The sequence below is a fragment of the Epinephelus lanceolatus genome, chromosome 1 (genome assembly GCF_041903045.1).
Source record: "Epinephelus lanceolatus isolate andai-2023 chromosome 1, ASM4190304v1, whole genome shotgun sequence".
Taxonomy (NCBI): Eukaryota; Metazoa; Chordata; class Actinopteri; order Perciformes; family Serranidae; genus Epinephelus; species Epinephelus lanceolatus.
In genome coordinates this window covers 27,075,457-27,096,431 of record NC_135734.1, presented here as the reverse complement: position 1 = coordinate 27,096,431, position 20,975 = coordinate 27,075,457, and the positions used below count along the sequence as shown (strand labels likewise).

General features: G+C 39.7%; 3 protein-coding genes and 1 long non-coding RNA gene across 14 annotated transcripts in view; 3 read left to right on the top strand and 1 right to left on the bottom strand.

The window, feature by feature from the left end:
* cacna1da (calcium channel, voltage-dependent, L type, alpha 1D subunit, a) overlaps positions 1–4,549 on the top strand; it is a 100,005-nt gene extending 95,456 nt beyond the window's left edge. For all 11 annotated transcript variants that reach the window (XM_078168538.1, XM_078168529.1, XM_033627078.2 and 8 more), the window contains one exon: positions 1,271–4,549. In XM_078168538.1, coding sequence (XP_078024664.1) covers positions 1,271–1,576 — 306 coding nt within the window. In that variant the 3' untranslated portion in view covers positions 1,577–4,549. The remainder of the gene's footprint in view (positions 1–1,270) is intronic.
* A 1,244-nt stretch (positions 4,550–5,793) lies between these two features.
* On the bottom strand, positions 5,794–10,461 carry LOC117257374 (parapinopsin-like). The gene is made up of 4 exons (XM_033627533.2): positions 10,019–10,461; positions 9,441–9,769; positions 6,945–7,187; positions 5,794–5,957 (listed from the first exon to the last, which is right to left on the bottom strand). The coding sequence occupies exons 1-4, from the start codon at positions 10,347–10,349 to the stop codon at positions 5,841–5,843; spliced, it is 1,020 nt and encodes a 339-aa protein (XP_033483424.1). The 5' UTR covers positions 10,350–10,461; the 3' UTR covers positions 5,794–5,840.
* Positions 10,462–14,305: 3,844 nt separating this feature from the next.
* LOC144464671 (uncharacterized) lies at positions 14,306–16,473 on the top strand. Its single transcript, XR_013492334.1, has 3 exons — positions 14,306–14,823; positions 14,907–14,987; positions 16,415–16,473. It is a non-coding gene; the product is annotated as an uncharacterized LOC144464671 (long non-coding RNA).
* A 312-nt stretch (positions 16,474–16,785) lies between these two features.
* The window catches only part of LOC117257249 (voltage-dependent calcium channel subunit alpha-2/delta-3-like), a 44,375-nt gene continuing 40,185 nt past the window's right edge, over positions 16,786–20,975 (top strand). Inside the window, exons 1-3 of the mRNA XM_078168469.1 lie at positions 16,786–16,912; positions 17,093–17,360; positions 19,224–19,305. Of these exons, the coding sequence (XP_078024595.1) occupies positions 17,218–17,360; positions 19,224–19,305 (225 nt within the window). The 5' untranslated portion in view covers positions 16,786–16,912; positions 17,093–17,217. The remainder of the gene's footprint in view (positions 16,913–17,092; positions 17,361–19,223; positions 19,306–20,975) is intronic.

The window sequence follows — 20,975 nt, the reverse complement described above, 5'->3', positions numbered from 1 at the left end:
TAATCACTTGGCATTTTGGTTCTAATTTGAAACCAAGTTTTGGTTCCCAACCCCAATGAACCACTGAAATAGTAAAGTCTGTCGTAGCAGGTGTTGTGGGTTGCACTGGACCACATCAGCCCGGTACTTTTGGAACCTCATGAAGCCCAAGGCTGCTGGTCGAGTATGAAAACATTCTCAAAAGAACCCATTCGGTGGGTTTTAGATGAAACCCTTGGACTATTAAAGAGTTCTCCCTAGGAGCACCTGGATGGATTCTTGTTAGCACTGTCAGCAGATAGAAAGGTCCTGGATAGAACTAACCTGAGTGCCAGACTGAAGCTCCCAGAACCTTCAGTCTGACATCGCCTCCATTGAAGGTGATTTACAAGGGGGAGGGAATTTGATTTTTCCCTAACCAATCAGTAGAGATCAACGACTCACCCAGAATCTGACGTCATTAGTATCCATGCCTCGGGGTTGCCGAAAACAAGCGAGCATTGCCTGTTTAAAATGTCTCTGTCGCCGTGCACGCCCAGCTGCGTCGCCGTTAAATCCAGTTTAGCATCTTCCTTAATTTGGTCCTCCATTAACGCAAATAGTGGCGAAATACCTCGATAGCATCGTTAATGTGGTCTGTAGGATCTGTAGCGGTTGCCATTGTTGCTATCCTCACAAGTTACCCACCGGCGTACAGCTTGACATCAGTGTGGCGCTGATTGGCTAATCGCTAGACCCGCCCCCACCCCCGGCGTTCATTGGTCCGTCCATCGTTCGGACGAGATAAATCGCAAATTCATTGCAGTATGCCAGACCAGAGATGCAAGCCTCCTCAGTTGAGTGGGCGGGGTCTATGGTCTGGAACCAGGCTAGGATAGAACCCCTAGAGAGGGCTCTGGGTGGACACATTGCACCATAGAAGGGTTTTCTGCAGAACCTCTCATAGGGGGCTCTGGGTGGAACCTTTCACAGATGGTTTTAGGTAAAACTCTTTATGCTGGGTAGAACCCTCTACCCAACATAGGTAGGTAGAACCCTCTGAAAGGTAGGTAGAACCCTCTTTTTATAAAGGTGGAACCCTTATAAAAGTGTTTACCAGGAACCAAAAAGGGTTTTCCGATGGAGACAAGCAGAAGAGCCCTGTGTTGTTCTAGTAAGCACCTTTATTTGTAAGAGTGCAGGCACATTTGTAGATTTATGCTGCTGTCAAAACATTGTGACAAGCAAGATAAGTAAAACAAGATTGCAGAAACCCACGGTAACATATTTGTCCTGTCGTTCTGTCGAGCAGGTTTTGATATCTGAAGGGCTTGGGAGATACGCCAAGGATCCCAAGTTTGTTGCTGCCACAAAGCATGAGATAGCAGATGCGTGTGAGATGACGATAGATGAGATGGAGAGTGCAGCCAGCCACCTGCTGAACGGAGGGATGGCCCCGAGCGTCAACGGGGTCAACGTGTTCCCCCTTCTGACTCCAAGGGACTATGAACTGCAGGACACGGCAGCCAGCTACAGCGACGAGGAGCCAGAGACAGAGCCGAGAGCTCCTTACGAGGAGGACCTGGCAGATGAGATGATCTGCATCACGACTTTATAGCAGTGGCTGGAGAAATCTGCAGTTTAGAACCTTATCAGACTACAATCAACGAAAATTTCAAAAAAAGACATGCATCTGTTGGCTCTGACCAAAAGAAGTGCCTTTTACATTGAAGAGAAAAGGCATATACAAGAGAGACACATTAGTCCCGTTCATTTAATTGTTCTCCACCTGCCAGAAGAGGAGGTCACAGCATAGAGCCAGATACCATCCCTGCTGAGCACAGAGGGACTGACTGCACCCTCCTGTCGAAGGCCTCAAGCTGGAGGTGTCGTCCAGGTTCAGCCTGCAGCCAATCAGAGATGAAGATATTGATGCCAGTGAAAGATGGACCAATTGGCAAAGGTGTGAGATACTCTCTAGGGCGGGTCTCTAAAGGTGATGACAATCAGATGTACGATGTCATTACCTCGGTCACTTTATTAAGGTTTGGCATATCATGCAAGTTTTCAATGCAAGCATAGAAAGGCATATCTCCTCCCTGTAGTCATTAGTATGACCTGATCCCTTTGTTGTTAGAGCAGACAGAGCGTTTAAGGATTGCTACAGCTGAGTCAAAAAGTGAAGAGCACCAGTAGAGTCGTACCAGATTATGCAGGAACTAACTGTCCTACTTATAGCATCATTCAACTTGAGATATGTACTTTTGAAGCGACAAAAGCATTTGTGATAAATGCACTAGCAGGCAGGTTATTTTAAAAATTTTAGAATATCCTGATTAATATTTCATAGTTGATATGCTGTAAATTGTATTATATAACAAAAGAAACTTTGTAAAGAGATATTCTATATTTTGTAATTATGTATCATTTAAAAGATCAGCAATATGGACCCTTGTGACTCCTGTTATGCTATAAAAGCAGACTTGCATTTATTTATTAGGTACAAGATTCTGGTATTTATTTGCCTTTTATTTTTTTGCTAATATGCACCCTTTATTTTGCCTACGAAAACAGCATTTTTAAGTGGTTCCGCTTGTGTGACAACACTACTGCACAAGATATGCAAATGGCTTTGATTTCTTAGCTTAGGAGTACACGTGTTACTTCATTAAACCAACACCAGTTGCATAAGGTTAAGCCCCCTTTAACGGAGCATTTTTAGAAGGCAAGCCTCAAGGATCCAGCGCTGAAATTTTATACAGATGTGACAAACACATTTGTTTGCATATTTTGTGCAGGGCATGCACAAGGATTTTAAAATGCATAGTGCATTAACAATGCTGCTTTTTTAGTTGGTTTCAGAGTCAAACCTAGGTTCCGTCAGCCCCTACTGAAATGCCTTTTTGCTGCTGAAAGAACGAAAAACGATAGATGGTAATAACAGGGATAAATTTAATTGTGCTGGGATTTTCCATGACATACTCTTTGTTGATGGTGTAATTCCATTCAAACCTTTGTACTGAATCTTGGCAATCACATCTTAGCCTTTATGTAGTGTGTGAGGCCTCACAGCCTGTGGTGGCAGGAGACACATGCACACATCCAAAGGTCAGAAACAGTCCAACGTGTGTTGTAGGTGGAGGGACAGAGGGTGTCCTGGTGTCAGGATGCTGGAGAGAGGCTAAGCAATACTAACCCCCCGCCCCTTTCTCTCTCAGCCTGCCTGGTTCCTGCATACAGTATACCTCGTTAGGCAACGGTGACAACATATCATTGTCTCAACTTCTCTGTCTGTCACAGTGTCCCACAGTGGAGTCTTTGAAAGAGATTAGGTCTGGACTTTGTGTTTTTCTCCCCTAATCATGTTTATTAATGAGACTAGGAGGGAAAACTCACCCTGGATGCATAAAAAGGAGCAACTGAAGCCCACAAGTTGGAACACAAGACGACAAAATATCTTTTAGTTTTTCTCATTTATTGATCTGTTACAATGCGGATACCGGACTAAATCAACTCAAGTGGGCTTTTTCAGGCATTACCATGGAGAGTTTGAATTAGCACCAAGGATATTTAGGGTTAATGTGTCGTTCATGAGTGTTTGATTTGTAGGCGAGTGCGTACTGTACTCTAATTCAACCGAATACTGTCATGAAAATGTAGGTTTTCCATTTTGTGTGCACATTGAAAGGGCTCTTTGAATTGTTTGTGAGTAAAAAAAATGTGTTCTAGTCCTTTTTGTTGATGACTGTCATATAAAAGGACCAATGCACATAACAGGCACATTGTACTATTCGTAGCAATTACAGTACTGATGAACTGAAGATATGCATTATTTTGTAAACACTTTTAAAAGTTGTGTTAAACTAAAGATGAAAAGAACTTACTTTTACCTCATGTCAGGGATTCCTGAAAAAAGAAAATAAAGATTTGGTTCAGTCTATACCAATGGTATTTAAATATTAGCACATAGCTGTTTGTCTTTGCACAAGTAACTGTATAGTGCTTTTGTTTCTCCTTTTTCTAAACAGATTTGTGTATTAAGGTGAGACAATTTTGTACTTTTTGTGACTGTGTGTATGGTTTAGTGGAATCTATATTTGTCATTTACACCTCACCTTACAATGCTGGGAATGAAAGAGTATTAAAAAAAATATTTTCAAGGTGCACTGTTTCTCTGTTCGCAGGTAGGGAAAAAAATTAAAATGGTAAAGTACCAGTTTACAGAGAAACACATATTGATTTGAACGTTTCTATTAGTTTTCTTCATATTGTTCTGATTATAATTACTATTACAACTATTAATGTTCTGATGAAAGCTGTATTAAAATAGAAGATAATGTAAAATATGTACAAAAGTATGGAAAGACCCATGGTAATGTTCTCTACTTGAAAGTCTTGATATTTGCTCCTTAATGTTTTTATTCGGTAAACATCATTTCTCTTAGTAGCAAATGCTTTACTATAACCTTCTAGGTTTTGTATCAATACATTTTTTTGTATTTTTCATTTTATTTTGGCCTTGACTTTATTTGAATCGATACTGATATTTTATTTTCTATTGATCATCATTGAATAAACTTATGCTGAATTACTGTTCTCATTTATTTGTACTCTGCACTTCTTACAGAACAAACACCAGATACTTTGCAGGACGAGGTAGAAGTGTGCTAGAAGACTGTCTTTATCATCAAAAAACGCAGGTGCTCTTGAAGAAAAGGGTTAGCACAAGGGAAGAAAAAATTAACTTCAAGCACTCACGTGGAGCAGGAACAAATGCATTTGAATTAAGTTTATAAGTTTAAATTAAGCCTTTATTAAAAAAACATGGCTTCTTACATTAAAACATCAGCAAGTTTCAACCCTAAGGTCTTCATCAGGGTGACTTTATTAGTATTCTGAACACTATACACTGTTTTCATCTCCACTGATTCTGATCTCTTCATTCATAAATCTTCAATTAGTAGCCTGGGCTATTACTTAATTAAATCACTGAACTCAACAGGTTTATATTAAGGACATACGTCTATATGGGACAGGCCTTTAATTCCTTTTGCACAAAACTGTTGCTCAGCAAAGCAGGTAAATACTATCAAATAAATTCTTTACTTGAACCAGTATGAATATTACTTGAATAAAAATTGGCCTCGAATGACATACCAGTTATGTTATGGCACCCGAGGATAACAGCACCTAGCATACCGATACAACACAACTTTATCCTGTTACAACAATATTCATAACTTGGATTAGTTTTTATGAAAAACACTTTGATCGGTGGACCCGTACAGACTAAAGAAATATAAATAACCTTCGGTGTAACTGAGGAATGGACACATACTCTGACTTTATGACAGCTTCAGAAGAAGGGAGTCACCACTTGTTTTTGTCATGCCAGTAAATCTGAATGACTTACAGTGCTCATGGTCTCCGTAAAATGATCTGAACCAAGCTAACGATGTGTAGCATCTTCATATCGACAAAAGTTAAAACATTTATATTTGTATGCTCCATCTACACAGCTAACTAACATTAGATCAAGTGGGCAGTCAACAATCTGGTTTTATTCATCCAAAGAATTCTATAAAAAATGAACTGCTTGGCAACCAGACCAGGCCTCTAATTGAAACAGGCCTTTATTTGTCAAAATGTGTAGCCACACCATGCGAGTAAAAGAGACTGGGCCTGTAAATGGGACCAGGCTTTTAATTGAAGTTATACAGTAATCACAATTTAAACCACTTTGTTTAAACCAGTTTAAACAAACATTGTAGTCATAGCTTCACAGATGTGTGTGTAGCAGGTGACAAAAATAAAGTGTAAAGTGAATTGCACACATTTCAGGAGATCATCTTTTAATGGATAGTTGCAGGTCTGAGCACATTTTAAGCAGGAGACACTTTAATGGTTGCAGTCTCCGCAGTCATCGTCACCTCTGATGCCTCATCGTCCACAGAGGTATCTTTACCACACAGCAGGAAGGGCACTGCATATTTACGAAACTGTAGAAAACAAAACGAGCCAGGGAGAGAAAAGTTCAGCCAACACAAGGCATACTCTGTATTTTTTTTAACCTATTACCAAACATTCAGACATCATTCAGCAGCTACCACAATGTGCATTATTGTGCATACAAACACAAATCCAGATCATATAAATAGCAAAACAATGCTATACTTATAATTAACAATGATGTGCCAAAGTCGGGAAAGAGAAACACATTTTTAACTCGGGCATTTAGTATATTAACATTTAATTAATTGCTTGTAACACACTACAATGTAGTTGTGAGTTTATTAATGAAGTTGTAGCACCATTGTAATAATATAAAATATGTCCTTATAGAAGAAGTTGTAATTATTGAAAAATAATGTACATTAATAAACACTTAAAATGTCCCTTTATCTGCTTACAACTGAAGTGTTATCTATTCCATTTATTTAACGTTGACATATGACTTAAAAATGCTAAATGAGGCTGGTTAAAGTACACTTTTTATAATATAGTAATGTACATATATTAATGTCTTGGAAAAATATTAGAAATTCTCAAAAAAAAAAAAAAGGAACTTTATAGTAAGGAAAGACTGTGAAATCTATGAAATGAACCCACTAAAATGATAAAATTTACCTCAATGATTACATTATTTGCACTGCAAATGTAACATACTGACATGTAGCTTTTTGGTTTTTCTGGTTATGTTGTGTATTTTTGTTTTGAGGTGTATGCCCTGTGATGCAAGACCGTTTTAAAAATGTTCTGATAATACAGGGAAATCAAGTCAAATAAAACAGATTAACAGAAAAAGTTATTAAATTAAAATACAGCTGTCTTTACTCCCACTGCCCTAAAACAAAATATATTGCCCATCACTACCACTAGATGGTGCTAACGTGAAGTATTTAGAGCTGATTCACAGCAAGCTTTTTCCCTTTTTTTTGTTCATTAGCTCTAAATTTAATTATTTTCTTGATGTGGTGTTACAGTACCTGTTTGTTGAGATAAATGTAGATGAGAGGATTGTACACAGTGCTGCTCTTGGCCAGGTAAACAGGCACCGTGCCCACCAGCGGGTGAATCTCCACATCAGGGTTGGAGACCACCACCATGGCCAGGGTGGCGTAAGGCAACCAGCTGATCAGGAATGTCAGGACCATCAGAACCACCATGAATGCCACCTTCACCTCTCCTTTAGCTACTGCACCACCTTCCAGACAGGCCAGCTTTGACACCTGTAACAGAATGTTGTTTAAAGTAGTTATAACAGTATGTATCACATGACTGCAGAGTCTCTTAACTGTGGAGGAAATACTCTTTGACTTAAAGGTCCAAGGTGTAGGGTTTAGGGGAATATATTGGCAGACATGGAATGATATATAATAAGTGCTTTATTAATTTTCGTACACTGAGTTATGGTTTGAATTTGACCACTGAGACACATTTCTGAAATTCTGCAGGCTCATTACAAGCCAGCCAAGTGTTCTATTGTTATCTGAAGAGCTGAGTATTTCAGACAAATAAAGATTACTACAGTGAGAAAGGGATGAGAGCATTTTAAGATCTAAAATTAGGATCAGTCTGAGACAAGAGGAAGGCCATTTCTCAGGAGCTGAATTTAAGAAGTAGTATGAGAGTCTTTTTGTTGTTGTTTTTTGGTAGTGTTTTTACCAGCATAGAAGGAACACTGAAAGAATCCTAACCTAAAGAAGTTTCAGCAGGTTGCAATCTTTAATCCCAACGCTAGATGTCACTAATCCCCCTGAATCACACATGCTGTTACTTTAAGTAAAAGTAGCAATACAACAGCATAAAAATGCTTAATTACAAGTAAAATCGTGCATTCAAAATCCTACGTCAGTGAAAGTACAGATTTTAATCACTAAAATGTGCCCATGTAAGTGGTAGAGAATTATGTATGATAAGATTGTAAATACTGAAAAACAGCAAGCAATATTTTACTGTTATAGCAGGTTGAGTTGGAGCAAATTTTGAATATCCAGTTAAGTAGTTACGTCAGTGGTACCCAACCTCGGGTTCTGGCCCCCTCCAAAGGGTCACAAGATAAATCTAGGAGATTGTGAGATGATCAGTGGGAGAGCAAAAAAGAAAACATATAGTTATCCTACACAAATGTATTGTGGCTTTTCTCTATGTTTTTTTGTAAAATATTGGGGAATTTTATCTCCTTCTGCCTCAAAACATTATTTAAACTACAATTACTGCCTCATGATTGTCGCCTCCACCAACAGGTATAAGTTCTCTTTAGTACCACTATCGATCAAGCTACTCAATAAATAAGGGATGATATGACAGGTGTGTGTGTGTGTGTGTGTGTGTGTGTGTGTGTGTGTGTGTGTGAGCATTGTGCTACTCTGTACAGTGACTTCTGCTAGGATTTTATGCACTGTGTGTATTCTGTGTTTTATATTTATGTGTATTTTGTGTTTTATGTTTATGTAAAGAGCCAAGCGTGACTGTAATCTGCGTGTTGATGTGAGACGCCGGAACTTTTTTTGTATGCCCAAGATGCATTTCTCTTGAGAGACAATAAAGATCAATCTTATCTTATCTTATCTTATGTCAAGTTGCCGTTTGCATCCATGTCTGTCCACTCCAGACTCATTCAGTATGTCTGGTGAAGACAGAGGAGCACAGAGGACTGATAGAGATCTTCATCATAAGAGGCAATAACAGTCACCTGAAGATCATTGAGGTAGACTAAGAGAGGAACAGGACAAAACACAGAGTTGAAGCCATGACAATTGACAATGCTTCAAATAAGAATGTTGGTGCAAAGAAGCTACAAATTCAACCCAACGGCGCAGAAGAACTGTACAGTCATCACAGTTTCAAGATGGACAACCAAGATTAATGTCACCAAATCTGTCTCTGACCAAATGTCCCCTTCTCTGTTCCTGACTTATGACATTGAATAATGGTTAGACAAAGTGTTTTTGCAAAACATTATGATGTCACAGTAAAGCTGACCTTTGACCTTTTGGATATAAACTGTCACCACATAATCATTGTATCCTATTAGACATGTGTGTAAATTTTTTTCATAATTAGCAAATGAATTCTTGAGATATGGCCAGAAACCTTCGACCACCAAATTCTTATCACTTCATTCTTGAGTCCCAGCAGAGTACAGGGATAATAAAATCAAATCTGAAAAGGGGGAAAATTAAGAGGGGAAATTAAGTTGTTAACAACTCATCTGAATTAAGGGGCCCCAACACTGTTATCTTGTCAACTGGGAGCCACAGGTTACTGTATTTCATATACTTACATTTACTTATATTTTTTACATTAAATCTCATTTTGAAAAGTAACTAACTACAGATTTCAAATAAATCTAATAAGGAAGTACAATATTTCACTTTTTTAAGAGTGGAAATACTCATGTAAAGTGCCTGAAAATTGTACTTGAGTACATGTGTTTACTCTCCACTGCCTGTGATGAAGCCAAATGTCTAAATGCTCACCTGGTGTAATGTCCACATCAGTTTTGTGTAAGATGCCACGATGACAGCAAAGGGAACTGCGAAACACACTGCAAAGTAAGCCAGGATGTAGGAGACAATTTTAGGGTCTCGGCTGTGCCAGTCTGGTGCACAGGACGTCCCGACACCTTCCAGCTCATACCTGCCCCAGCCAAACAGGGGAGGCAAGTTCCAGGTGAGGGACCACAGCCAGGATAAGGCAATACCTCCAGCTGCATGCTTTTTTTGGAAGGTCATCTGCCCCAACGGCTTACATACAACAAACATCCTCTCCACTGCGATCAGAGCAACTGTGCACAGAGATGTGATGCCTGCAGACAAGTAAGGGACAGTCAGAGGGACACATGGGGGAAGCAGGGAAGTGTCTTCTAACTGAAACATGTGAATATATATTGTTTTATGTTAAATGAAATGTGGCATCTTATTAAATGTTTGTTTAACTAATTTTAATTAATTACAAATTAACTGAAGATGTTTTACATAGGAAGGGATATTCACATTATACTATAATCAATAATACAAACAATTAAAAAAACTGCTGTTCTCCTCTTTTCACTCACCAAACAAGGACACAGCAAAGCCCTCCATCACGCAGCCTGTTCTTCCCAGGGAGAAGTACCCCTGGGCGTTGTTGACCACAGACAGCACCCCTCCAGTCATAGCTGTGCCCAGGTCAGCCACAGCCATGTTCACCAGAGCGTAGTTGAGCGGCTGCCTCAGCTGCTTGTGCATGAGGGACACAATGATCACTGTAGCGTTGAGTATGATGGCAGGACCGGTGAAAAAGGCCATGATGATGGAGAGCACGATGAAGCCGGTGCGTGACAGAGGGGGTTCCCCGTGCGGGCCCACGTAGGAGGAGGCATTTGGGAAAAAAGCAGATGGCTGCATGGCATGCAAACCCTTTTTAAAAAAAGTAGTGAGGTAGTTGCTTCTTGTCCTGGAGCTTCTAGATGTTCAATATCTCACCACTCGAGTGTGACAGGTAAGATTAGAAGCCCACAGTCTAAGAATAAATCCTCCAGATCTGGATTTAACAAAGAGTAATTCCTTTAAATGATGATGATCCTTGATCCTTCACCTTTTACTTGATTGTAAAGGCACTCACACAGAATGACTCCACACAGCGCTCCTCACCAGGATCAGCCCGCTAAGCAAGTGCAAAAAAAGGAAACACACAGAGGAGGTGTGTCACAACATGATGTAACTACAGTAAATATTGATGAGGGGTGACAATCTCTGTCTGGATCTCTTGCTCTCCATACACAAACCAGGGTTCAGAGAAAGTTCAATCAGCATCATGTCTGGTCAACTTATCTATAGAGCACATGTAAGTCAGGCTCCGTCATATCTTAGCGAGCTCATAGCACCGCATTATCCCACCAGATCACTGCGCTCTGAGAATGCAGGGTTACTTATTGTCTCCACAGGTAGAGCGGGATCCAGAGCCTTCAGCTATCAGACTCCTCTCCTGTGGAGCCATCTCCCTGTTTCGGTCCAGGAGGCAGACACCATCTCCACATTTAAAAGTAGACTTCAGACTTTCCTTTTTGATAAAGCTTATAGTTAGGGCTGGCTCAGGCTTGTTTTGGACCATCCCCTAGTTAGGCTGATATAGGTCTCCAATGATACACCGATTCCCTTCTCTCTCTCTCTCTCTCTCTCTACTTTCCTCTTTCTTGCTCTTAGATTCTGAAGTGTTGGTTCTTTTTCATTTGCCAATATTCCCATCCTATTACTGCATGTCATTTACTCGGCTTCTTCTCCGGAGCCTTTGTGCGCCACTTTCTCACAGGTTCCCTTGAATTGCGGCTATGCCTGGATCATGGGTTGTGGTTGCACTGCTGTTAAGGTCCTGCCTGATGCAGGATTGATTGCACGTCTGTCCGTCCTGGAAGAGGGGTCCCTCCTCAGTTGCTATTAAAGGGGTTTTTGGGGGAGTTTTGCCTTACCCACTGTGAGGGTCTAAGGACAGAGGGATGTTTTTGCTGTAAAACCCTCTGAGGCAAATGATTTTTGATACTGGGCTCTATAAATAAAATTGAAATCAAAATGTAAAAATGTTAACCGTTAACCATTAAAGTATCTTCACACTATTAAGAAGGTAAGAGAATAGAATACATCTTTATTGTCCACCATGGGTGGAAACTTTTCTTCGGCTCACCACACACAAAAGACAACACTGTAAAAAACAGACAAACAGTCAGTAAGACAAACATATACTGTAAAGTCATTACAAAACACTTAAACACATGAAATCAGCTCATTGTCTATCTATGGTTCAAAACTCATCAGTCATGTTGTTGAGTTAAGGATACTGATGGCACTTGGGATGAAGAACTGCAATAGAAGGATGAAATCTGGAACAAGACAAATGTCAGAAAGGATTTTCAAATCATGAGGATTACTACACTGAACCTTATAAAATGTAAATATATACTCTGCAGAGTTTTTCTAAAAAACAATGCATAGACTCATACAGAAATAATCCCTCTCAGTCATCACCCACTTAAAGTGTGTGGTCATGTATTTATCTGCAGACACTCTGCCTGTATTTTCTTATTTTTCTTCTTATTTTATGTGCTCAGGACATTTATGTGTGTGTACCCCCACAGCGCTCAGGTGACGTTGGGGCTTTTTTAAAAGCTAGGTAAGCAGTCAGCATCCAAGAGACACAGACATTTAATGTCTTAATCAATTGCTAAACAACACTACAATGCATGTAAAATCAATACCTCCACTGCATCTCTGGACAGTCTACACTTTGTATTATGTCTAACAGATGACTGTGACAGATGACTGTGTTTTCTGTGGGTCAGCTTAAAAACCCGTTCCTGTAGTGAGATCCCATTTAACCCCACCGGTAATCCCGAAAGTGACTGGTTAAGCTTTTATTTACATGCTATGTAGAGTCTGGACTCAGGATCACTGTGATGTGCTATAAACAGCTCTCTATGTTATCAAACGCTGAGTCAGACTGATGCTAGGGTACACGTATTTAAACTTTATAGACACTTGACTATGTGAAAGGGGTCTGTACATGAGTAAGCCTAATTGACAACATATGGCAGGCTACACTGAGGTGTAATCTGTCCACAGTCACAGTTCACTGGATGAGAATAAGGTGACAGTTGTAGGTGTTCTGACATAAATGAGTTAAGGTTAAGCCCCTGGACTTATCATGACAACAGATGTCCGATGTTTAACCCTGTAAGAGGTTTATGTCCAATCAAGTCAAGACAGAGATTACAACTGCTTGGGTTGAGAGTTCAACAGCAGTCTGGCTCTGTTGTAAAGCTTTACGTCTGGAACACTACGTTTAATTCTGATTCATTTGAAATAAAAGGACACATCCCCTGTATATTTTCATTGTTTTAAGAAGACTGACCTTTATCTGTTTACAGGAAATTACATATTAACCATGACATTTGAGTCGGGCAGTTTGACTGAACAATCCATCCCAAGGTCCACTAACTCACTTTTCCCAGAGGTTTCTTTTTACTGAGTTTTCTGAGCTTTTTCTGGTTCAAAGCACTCCAAAAGCTAAGTGGACCTTGAATTCAAATTGTTTTGTCAAACTCCTCCAAAGTCAAACACAAACATATACCAAGTTAACATGGACAACTCCTCAAAGTTTTATGGATTAAATGTTAACAGAAACTGAGCTTGCATCTCAACAGACTCCTCTCCTTTACAACTGAGCAAACATCACTCCCTGATGAAGTCGTGTGGTACAGTATAGTTAAAAGCCCCAGAAAAAAACTTGGAATTTAACCTCAAATTGCAATTGTTTTTATTTAAATCAACACTTTAAATGTCTTATTAGAACATACAGACACAAATCCAGCAACATGAAGAGCATCTGAAGGCCCGAGAGGCTTGATACAGAGTTTAATACATCTCTAAACTGTATTTCTGTAGTAAATGTGAGCAGTGAAATCCAAAAAATACAACTCACAACTTAGGCTAATTCATGCAGCAACTCTACCCTCACTGACAATGTGCTTGTTGGTACTTCACTGTGATGCTGCAGAATGATGCACATGCAGAGTTTGACACTAGAAACCTGGTGTGTCAGAAAATTTCTCAGTGCTCAGCTTACATGTGAGTATAAGACGTGTACGTTCTAGCAGGATTTATGTCATCACAGCTAACTTGGAAGCCAACCATGAGCCAGTACACAACTTACACAAGAGTGATGTGGAAACCTTAAATCAGGGGTAGGCAGCCTGCGGCTTAGAAGCCACATGCAGCTCTTTAGTCCTCCTCCAGGCTCCCTGTGGCTTTGACAGAAAAGTAGATGGAAATGAATAACAGGTATTTTAAACAATTTAATTTCCATTTATCGTTGTTGTAGCCCTAAAGTGTTTCCAGCACCTTGTTGAATCTACTGTATGCCACAAAGAATCAAGGCAGTTCCAAGGCAAAAGAGAGTCCGGCCAAGTACTGTTGTACCTAATAAAGTGGCAGGTGAGTGTATATGTTGCAGATTTTTTAACCTTTTTTGGGCCAAAATTGTTTCTTTTAAAGGTTGCTGACCCCTGCCTTAAACGCTCAGACACTGACAGTGGATATTTTTAGTAAGACAAAAGAGATCTTGTGTCCAGTAGTTAAACTTAAAAAAAAAGCATATTTACAGAGTATTTGCTTTTCATTGTTACTTTTTTTTCTGGAAAAACAAAAACAAACAAAAAAACAAAACAAAAATCAGAAACAATTTATTAGTGAAAGCAGAATATTTTACAGGTTTTATAATCATCATTAAGATCATTAACATCGTGCTGGAACTCATTCACTTGACAGTGCAGCAAGATACACCATATCAAACCACTGACCTCTGGTGAATGCATACAGGTCTGCTCATGTTTATTTGACCCACTGACCTGTGTGGGTGGAGGTCATGACATCATTTAAGAAAAACAATCAGATGGAGAAAATGTGGTTTGTATCCTCATGCGTAAAAAGGACACGTGACCCGGAAGCAGGTAACACATTTCCTCAGTTTTGAACCGGACGAATAAAAGTAAAGGACTTTGTTCAGTCTCGTGACAGAGAGCTGCTTTTGTTTTCCGTCGATAGTTAATTAAAGCGTTGAGGGAGGCGGTGCTGTGAGAGTGGAGACGGGATGATACTGTCCGTCATCCAACATGCAGCCACCTTATCGGCACGTCCCAGACAGTACGCGCTCCTCACAACTTTGATGTACGATGCAATTACTAAACTAATAAAAGCTTCAAGTGGAAACACGGTTCCTGTGGTGGTGGCGGTGGTGGAGGAGGAGGAGGAGGAGGTGGAGGGATGGTGCATCAACCCGCCTGCTGTCTTGACATCATTATCGCTTCCTAATCAGCGTTTAGAGAAGACGGTGGGAACATCTTCCGCTCTTATTTTATACACTGAGCTCTGATGAATGTGACGCACACACCCGAACTTTATGTCTCAATACAGGAGGAGTTGTTTCTGCACCTGTCACGCGGGAGAGATGCTACACCTGCAATAATCTGCGGGGTCCACGTGGAAAAGTTGCAGGTGAGTGACGTCATGGGCCAAAGTGAAGAATTATTAGAGTTCAGCCAAATATAGACAAAAGCACAAAGTTAAGAGCAGATTCTACTCCTAGATTTTCTCCTACACGTGTACTCTCCCCAATAACGGAAAGTAACTAAGTACATTTACTCAACTAGCCCACTGTAATTGAGTATTTCCATTTTATGCTACTTTATACTTTTATTCACTACATTTCAGCAGGAAATAGTGCCTACTTTTAACTTCACTGCATTTATTTAAGAGCTATAGTTATTAATACTTTTCAGATTAGGAGTTTACACACAAAAATGTGTGATCAGTTTATACAATATGATCCAGTATTGCAGATTAAACTACCAAAAAAAAAAATAGAATTAGCTCCACCATGACCAAGTACAGCATTTAAGTACACAGTAAGCTACATTTTTATACATCAATAACAATAATCACTGACATGAGCCACTCTGCATTAGGCCTATTTTACTTTTTTAATTTCATTTTGTTGCCAATACTTTTGTAGGCTAAGTGAAATTTTGGGTGTAAGATTTTTACTTGTAATGCAGTATTTGTATAGTGTGGTACTTTTACTCAAGTACATCATTTAAATCAGGGGTGTCAAACATACAGCCTGGGGGCCAGAACCGGCCCACTAGATGACTTTTCACACCTAATATTGATGCACTTGTGAGGGCTGAGAGGTTTCAGGGACAAGTTAAACAGTGAGCAGATACTTTATGTAAAATACAGCCTCAGAGGCTTTTCCACTCTGACCAGAATACAGCTCTCTGAAATAACAATGAGTAGGCCTACCTGCTATGGTCATATTTAAAGATATTGAACATTGTGCAAAATATTGTCAACCAGCAGCTTAAGTACAAAAAAAGAAATGTATCAGACTTATGTATTATAACAATATTAGTAGATCCCTGCTGCAAAGACACTGACAGAACTTCACCTGCTTCTTCAATAGCTTTCACTTCAGTGGAAAATTATGAAAAAAATGCACATGTGATGAAAATGACTAGTAGACTGCACTGAGTGTGGAAAAACTGAGACATACTGTTGAATCTGAACATTTTTCTAAGGAGTTCACAGGCTGTTCATCATGTGTTTTGTAAATGGATGAACATTTTCAGAATTATTTTCTTACACTAAAAAAAGGAAAAAATGAAGGGGTTGGTATTTATAGATTATTATGCAGTGGTTTCACAGGTTGGACCCACTTGAGATCAGATTGGTCTGTATGTGGCCCCTGAACTAAAATGAGTTTTCACACCCCTGATTTAAATAGCCTACTTATTTCACCACTGTCTCTCTCATTGTGGTTGTTTTATAGTATTTATAATCTTCACTCAGTGTGCACATATCTTCTCAAACCCAAATGACTCCCACGATAAACCGTTTTTTTTTCTTTACTGTGCTGCTGGCAGTGCGGACGCCTTCTCCAGATATCTGCAGTCTCATTATCACCCACAGAGCCATCTTAGGTCAGGAATCTCCCCTCATTCTGTGCTTCTCATTTAAACCTTAATGTGCTTAAGATTCCATTGTGTCATCCATGCACTGGGCTACATGATCACATTTAGAGTAAAAACACACGCTTCCGCAGGTTTTTGTGAGCGCATCGTGGAGCTTGGGGACAATACAGTACATGAAGTACAGTATGATGCAGCGTCAGCGTTAAATGCAACAACTTCTCAACAGCCGACGTGAGCGCGTCGCGGAGGAGAACCAAAGTTCAGTGTTTGATTTTTCAGCATTTTGCAAATGAATTTAATGTTTCAGTTTCTCTGTGGTCGGTAACACCTGTCCATGTTGTTCCTCTCAGCTGAAAAAGAGAGGAACCCTCCTTGTCTCCTCAGCCTCCTCAGGATGCGAGATGTACATGTTGCAAACATGCAGACGACGCGTCTCCAGGAATAAAAAAGGTCCGTGCGTCCTGCAGCAGAGAGCCGACTAAAGAGGGGTTTCCCTCCTCAGAGAAAGGCAGAATGAGCAGCGAGTATGGAGGCTGGAGGGTGATGCTCTAACCCCCCCTCTTCCTCCTCCTCCACCTCCTCCTCCTCCTTCTCTCTCTCTCTCTCTCTCTCTCTCTCTATCAAATACAGTAGGGGACGTGCTGGCAGTGCCGCGGCTGGAGACGGTGCACCGGGGTCCAGCAGTCCTGCACGCTGCTGCTGCTGGGACGGGATTTTTTTACTGTACAGAAGATATTTTATAAGCGGATCTGAAGATGATGAACTGGAGGATCCTGGTCTCGCACACGTGCAGCAGCAGCAGCAGCAGCAGCAGCAGCAGCTTCCTTCTGCTCTGGATCCTCGTCGGCTTGAACGTGGTGGAGGTGGCGGGGTCCCAGCAAGGGATCCCTCTGTCTGTGTGAGTGAGAGGCAGCTCTGCAAGTTTGTTTCACATGGAATTTACTGATGTGTAGATCTCTGACAGGCAGGACATGTAGCAGGAGTATCATTTTTAAATGGGCATTTTGGGTCAGATGTAACTTAATTTAAGGAGGTTTAAACAGATTACAGGTTCTGATAGGTTGGGTTTTTTAGGGGTGAAAATCTCCAAATGCATCTGATTTTAGTTTGGCTGTTTGCCTTAAAATGACTGATGTGGAGTTTAATTTAATCAGACCTCTGTCTGGGCCGTATTACAGGTTTAATTCATCACTTACAGGGCAGAGAGTGGTAGTTTTTGGGGGAGGAAACAAGTAATTACAGATGTAATTTTAGCAGAAAAGCAGCATGATTACAAAAATCACAAAAGCTAGATGAATTCAAAATACAGCAAGCTGATTAAACTGCTGCAACAAAGAGGTTAAGGCTACACCCAACTCTCTTCTCAGTCTTATTTGTTATATGACTGTATATAAAATCAATAAATTGACAAACTGACAATAATAATTCTGTGTTCAGAAATAATAAGTGTTATTGGGCTCCACTGGTTTGATTCTGCCAAAAATCAAGATTGACATTTTACTATCTTTCAGGGTTCATTTTTAGAGGCACTTTTATCTCAATCTTTTTTCCCTTTCTATGTATAATAATTCAAGTTAATAAAGGGGGGTATTTTTTGATTAGTTTCACAAACTTTGCTGATAACTGTGTGTTGTTAAAGTTCACAATTTTGCAGGCCTTTACAAGTGTAATCAAATAATTTCCAATTCTCCACATGTCATGACAGTAATGGACTTATGGCGAATCTCAATTTTCATTATAAGTCAGATTGTGTCTGCAGCAGTAGATTTGTTAAATTGCAAAATCTTTTGCTTGAGGAACTGTTTTTTTATTCAGGCCAGGATTGTTTCCTACCTCTACCTAAAACAATTCAAACACAAAACTATGGAAAATCCCAAATAAAATAAAATGTAAATGCATGTTCAAAAAGTTAATCTCATTCCAAGTTAGATATTTTTAAACTCACTGCACAACCTCAAAGATGCCAGATTGCGCACCTTTAAAAGATAAAATATCTTGAGTATTTTTCTGCAATGTATTTAAATGGTTATTTTAGTTTAAAATCCACAATATTACATCAAAAATAAATAAGAGTTTGCAAACCAGTACATTTACTAAGATGATCTTTTAGAAGGTGTTTGGAAAAAGGCTGCTGAAACACCTCTAAACTGTTTTTAACAAGTCCGCTCCACAGATGAGTACGGTTTAACGACTGCACTTTTTTTTTTTTTTTTAAAACATACTTTTGTAAATTTAGTTTTCCTTATTTCCAAATCCTTAAAACAGGCCACATTCTTTAAAGCCGCATCTACATCTCCGGTTACACTCAACTATCTCCTACATTGTAAGCACAGGACTTTGCTGCCATGCGTAGCCAGAGTCATTTACAGTTTAATAGAAGGAGCTCCAATAACTACAGTATAGATCATCAGAATTACAAGCAATCATCTGTCAGGAGAGTGAAGGTCAGGGACACCGGGCCATGACGATAATCTTTTGACTGATGGTGTCCGGGGAAAAAAAGATTAACGAAAATGACAGCTGAAGAGAGATTGAAGACATTTAAAAGCAGCTGGGGTGAGAAGAGGACAGGGAGTGTTCAGGAGGAAGAAAGTACCATGAGATTTAAAACTACGGCCAAGTGCTGCTCAAACTTTAGACGATAACTTAGATAGGCTGCTACTTATATATAATTCATTCAAACCTTTAGCTTTCTGTGTATTTCTTTTGCACATTTTTATGCACATTTGGCTAAACTGCCTTTTGTCTGTTTGTGTTGTAGCGTAAAGCTCTGGGCTTCAGCATTCGGTGGAGAAATTAAATCCATTTCTGCAAAATATTCCGGATCCCAACTACTGCAAAAGGTACTCGTCTTATTTCCCCATCTGGTGTGAGCACAAATGCATGTTTTACTCTTGTCTGATGGTCATGTAGTTACACACATTGTTCGATGTAATGCTGTATTCTCTGTGTAATGGATGCAGAGACATTTATGTCTCTCAGCTGAATGCTGATGCGTTATTTTAGAGGAGACTCAGGTGTGTTTGGCAGGGACAGAGCTGTGTGTGTGTGTGTGTGTGTGTGTGTGTGTGTGTGTGTGTTTGTACCTGACACGGCCCATTAACCACGGCTGTGATTCCTCTCTCATCTCATCTCTCCAGTTAACTCTCTGGAGTCAAGAGTTTCAACCTCTGGATATGAATGCGACAAGGAGACAAATTGAATAAGTGTGTGTGTGGTTGGGTTCGATATAGGTTGAGGGGGCGGGGGGTGTTGATAAGACGAGTGAAATCAGCAGAGAATTGAGTGATGACCCAGTGCAGTAGATTTAACTTTCTGACCACTTGATGGCAAAGGTGGGCTCTGTTTTCCCACGCAGGCCTCTGGTGAGTCAGGTGGGTGAACGGTGAACTGTTCATCAGAATGCTGATCATGTGATTTAAGTCTCCTTTACTTATATATAGATGCGTTAAAGGTTACTTGTTCACGTATTACATTTATATTTTAGGGCGTTTTAAAAGACATTAGCCTTAAATTTCTCCCCCATAGGTGTATATTTCAGAGGAGACGCAGGGGATACAGCCCCCTCAAATTTTAAAGCATGTGCATTTGTCTCCCCCAATAAAGACTTTTATTTTGACAAAATTCAGTACATTTGCACCATACATTGATGCAGAAAATGAACAAATCAGTGCATAAAAAATCACCAGATTGCAGAAATTAAGTGTTTGATTATCAAAATGTACAAGTGGAGGATCCCAGAACCCCCAGTTTCATTTCTCCCACCCCATGTTGAAAGGAAATCTACGCCCTTGTCAATAAGTCAGGAAATTTTCACTTTACAAAACAGGGGAAAAGACAGAAAATGCGGAGATATGGAGTGGACAAAATATCACGCACAAAAGCAAAAAAAAGTAATGTTATCATATTTAAGAAGCCTTGCATTTAAAAAAATACATCCACTCTCTGTGACAGTTTTTTATTAAGATCTACTCATTTCAACAGATTATATGATACTTCGACCATGTGAAATATTCAAACTCAGCACACGGTGTTTTTATGGCCGTCTCATTACATCAAAAGTAAATGTTCTGGAAATCTTGTTCATTGTTTCATGCAAACTAAATGCAGCCTGACGTATTATATTACATTAGATCATATTTAAAACTCTGGGATCTGCGCTGGAATTTAAATTAAAGTTCTGTGGGTCTGATAAAAGCTTGGCCACATAACACGGGTTTGTAACAGAGGATGCACAAGAAGCTCAGTTGCACCCTGATGAAGGGTTATGTTCCTGCATATCTATCTATCACACCTCAGGCATTTACAGTAGGTTACTGGCACTTTAGGTTATAGCCAGAATAAATAACGGCTTTTTAAGAAGGTTGCAGACTCAATTGTCTCACGTCTCTTTTCTGTCTCGTCAGCAAGTTAAAACTCTTTTTTTGCTGGGCAGGTTGCACTAAATGCATGTTGGGTTTAAATCCTGGTTTTTGTAAAATACACTACAATACAGCCAACATGCAATAAATAA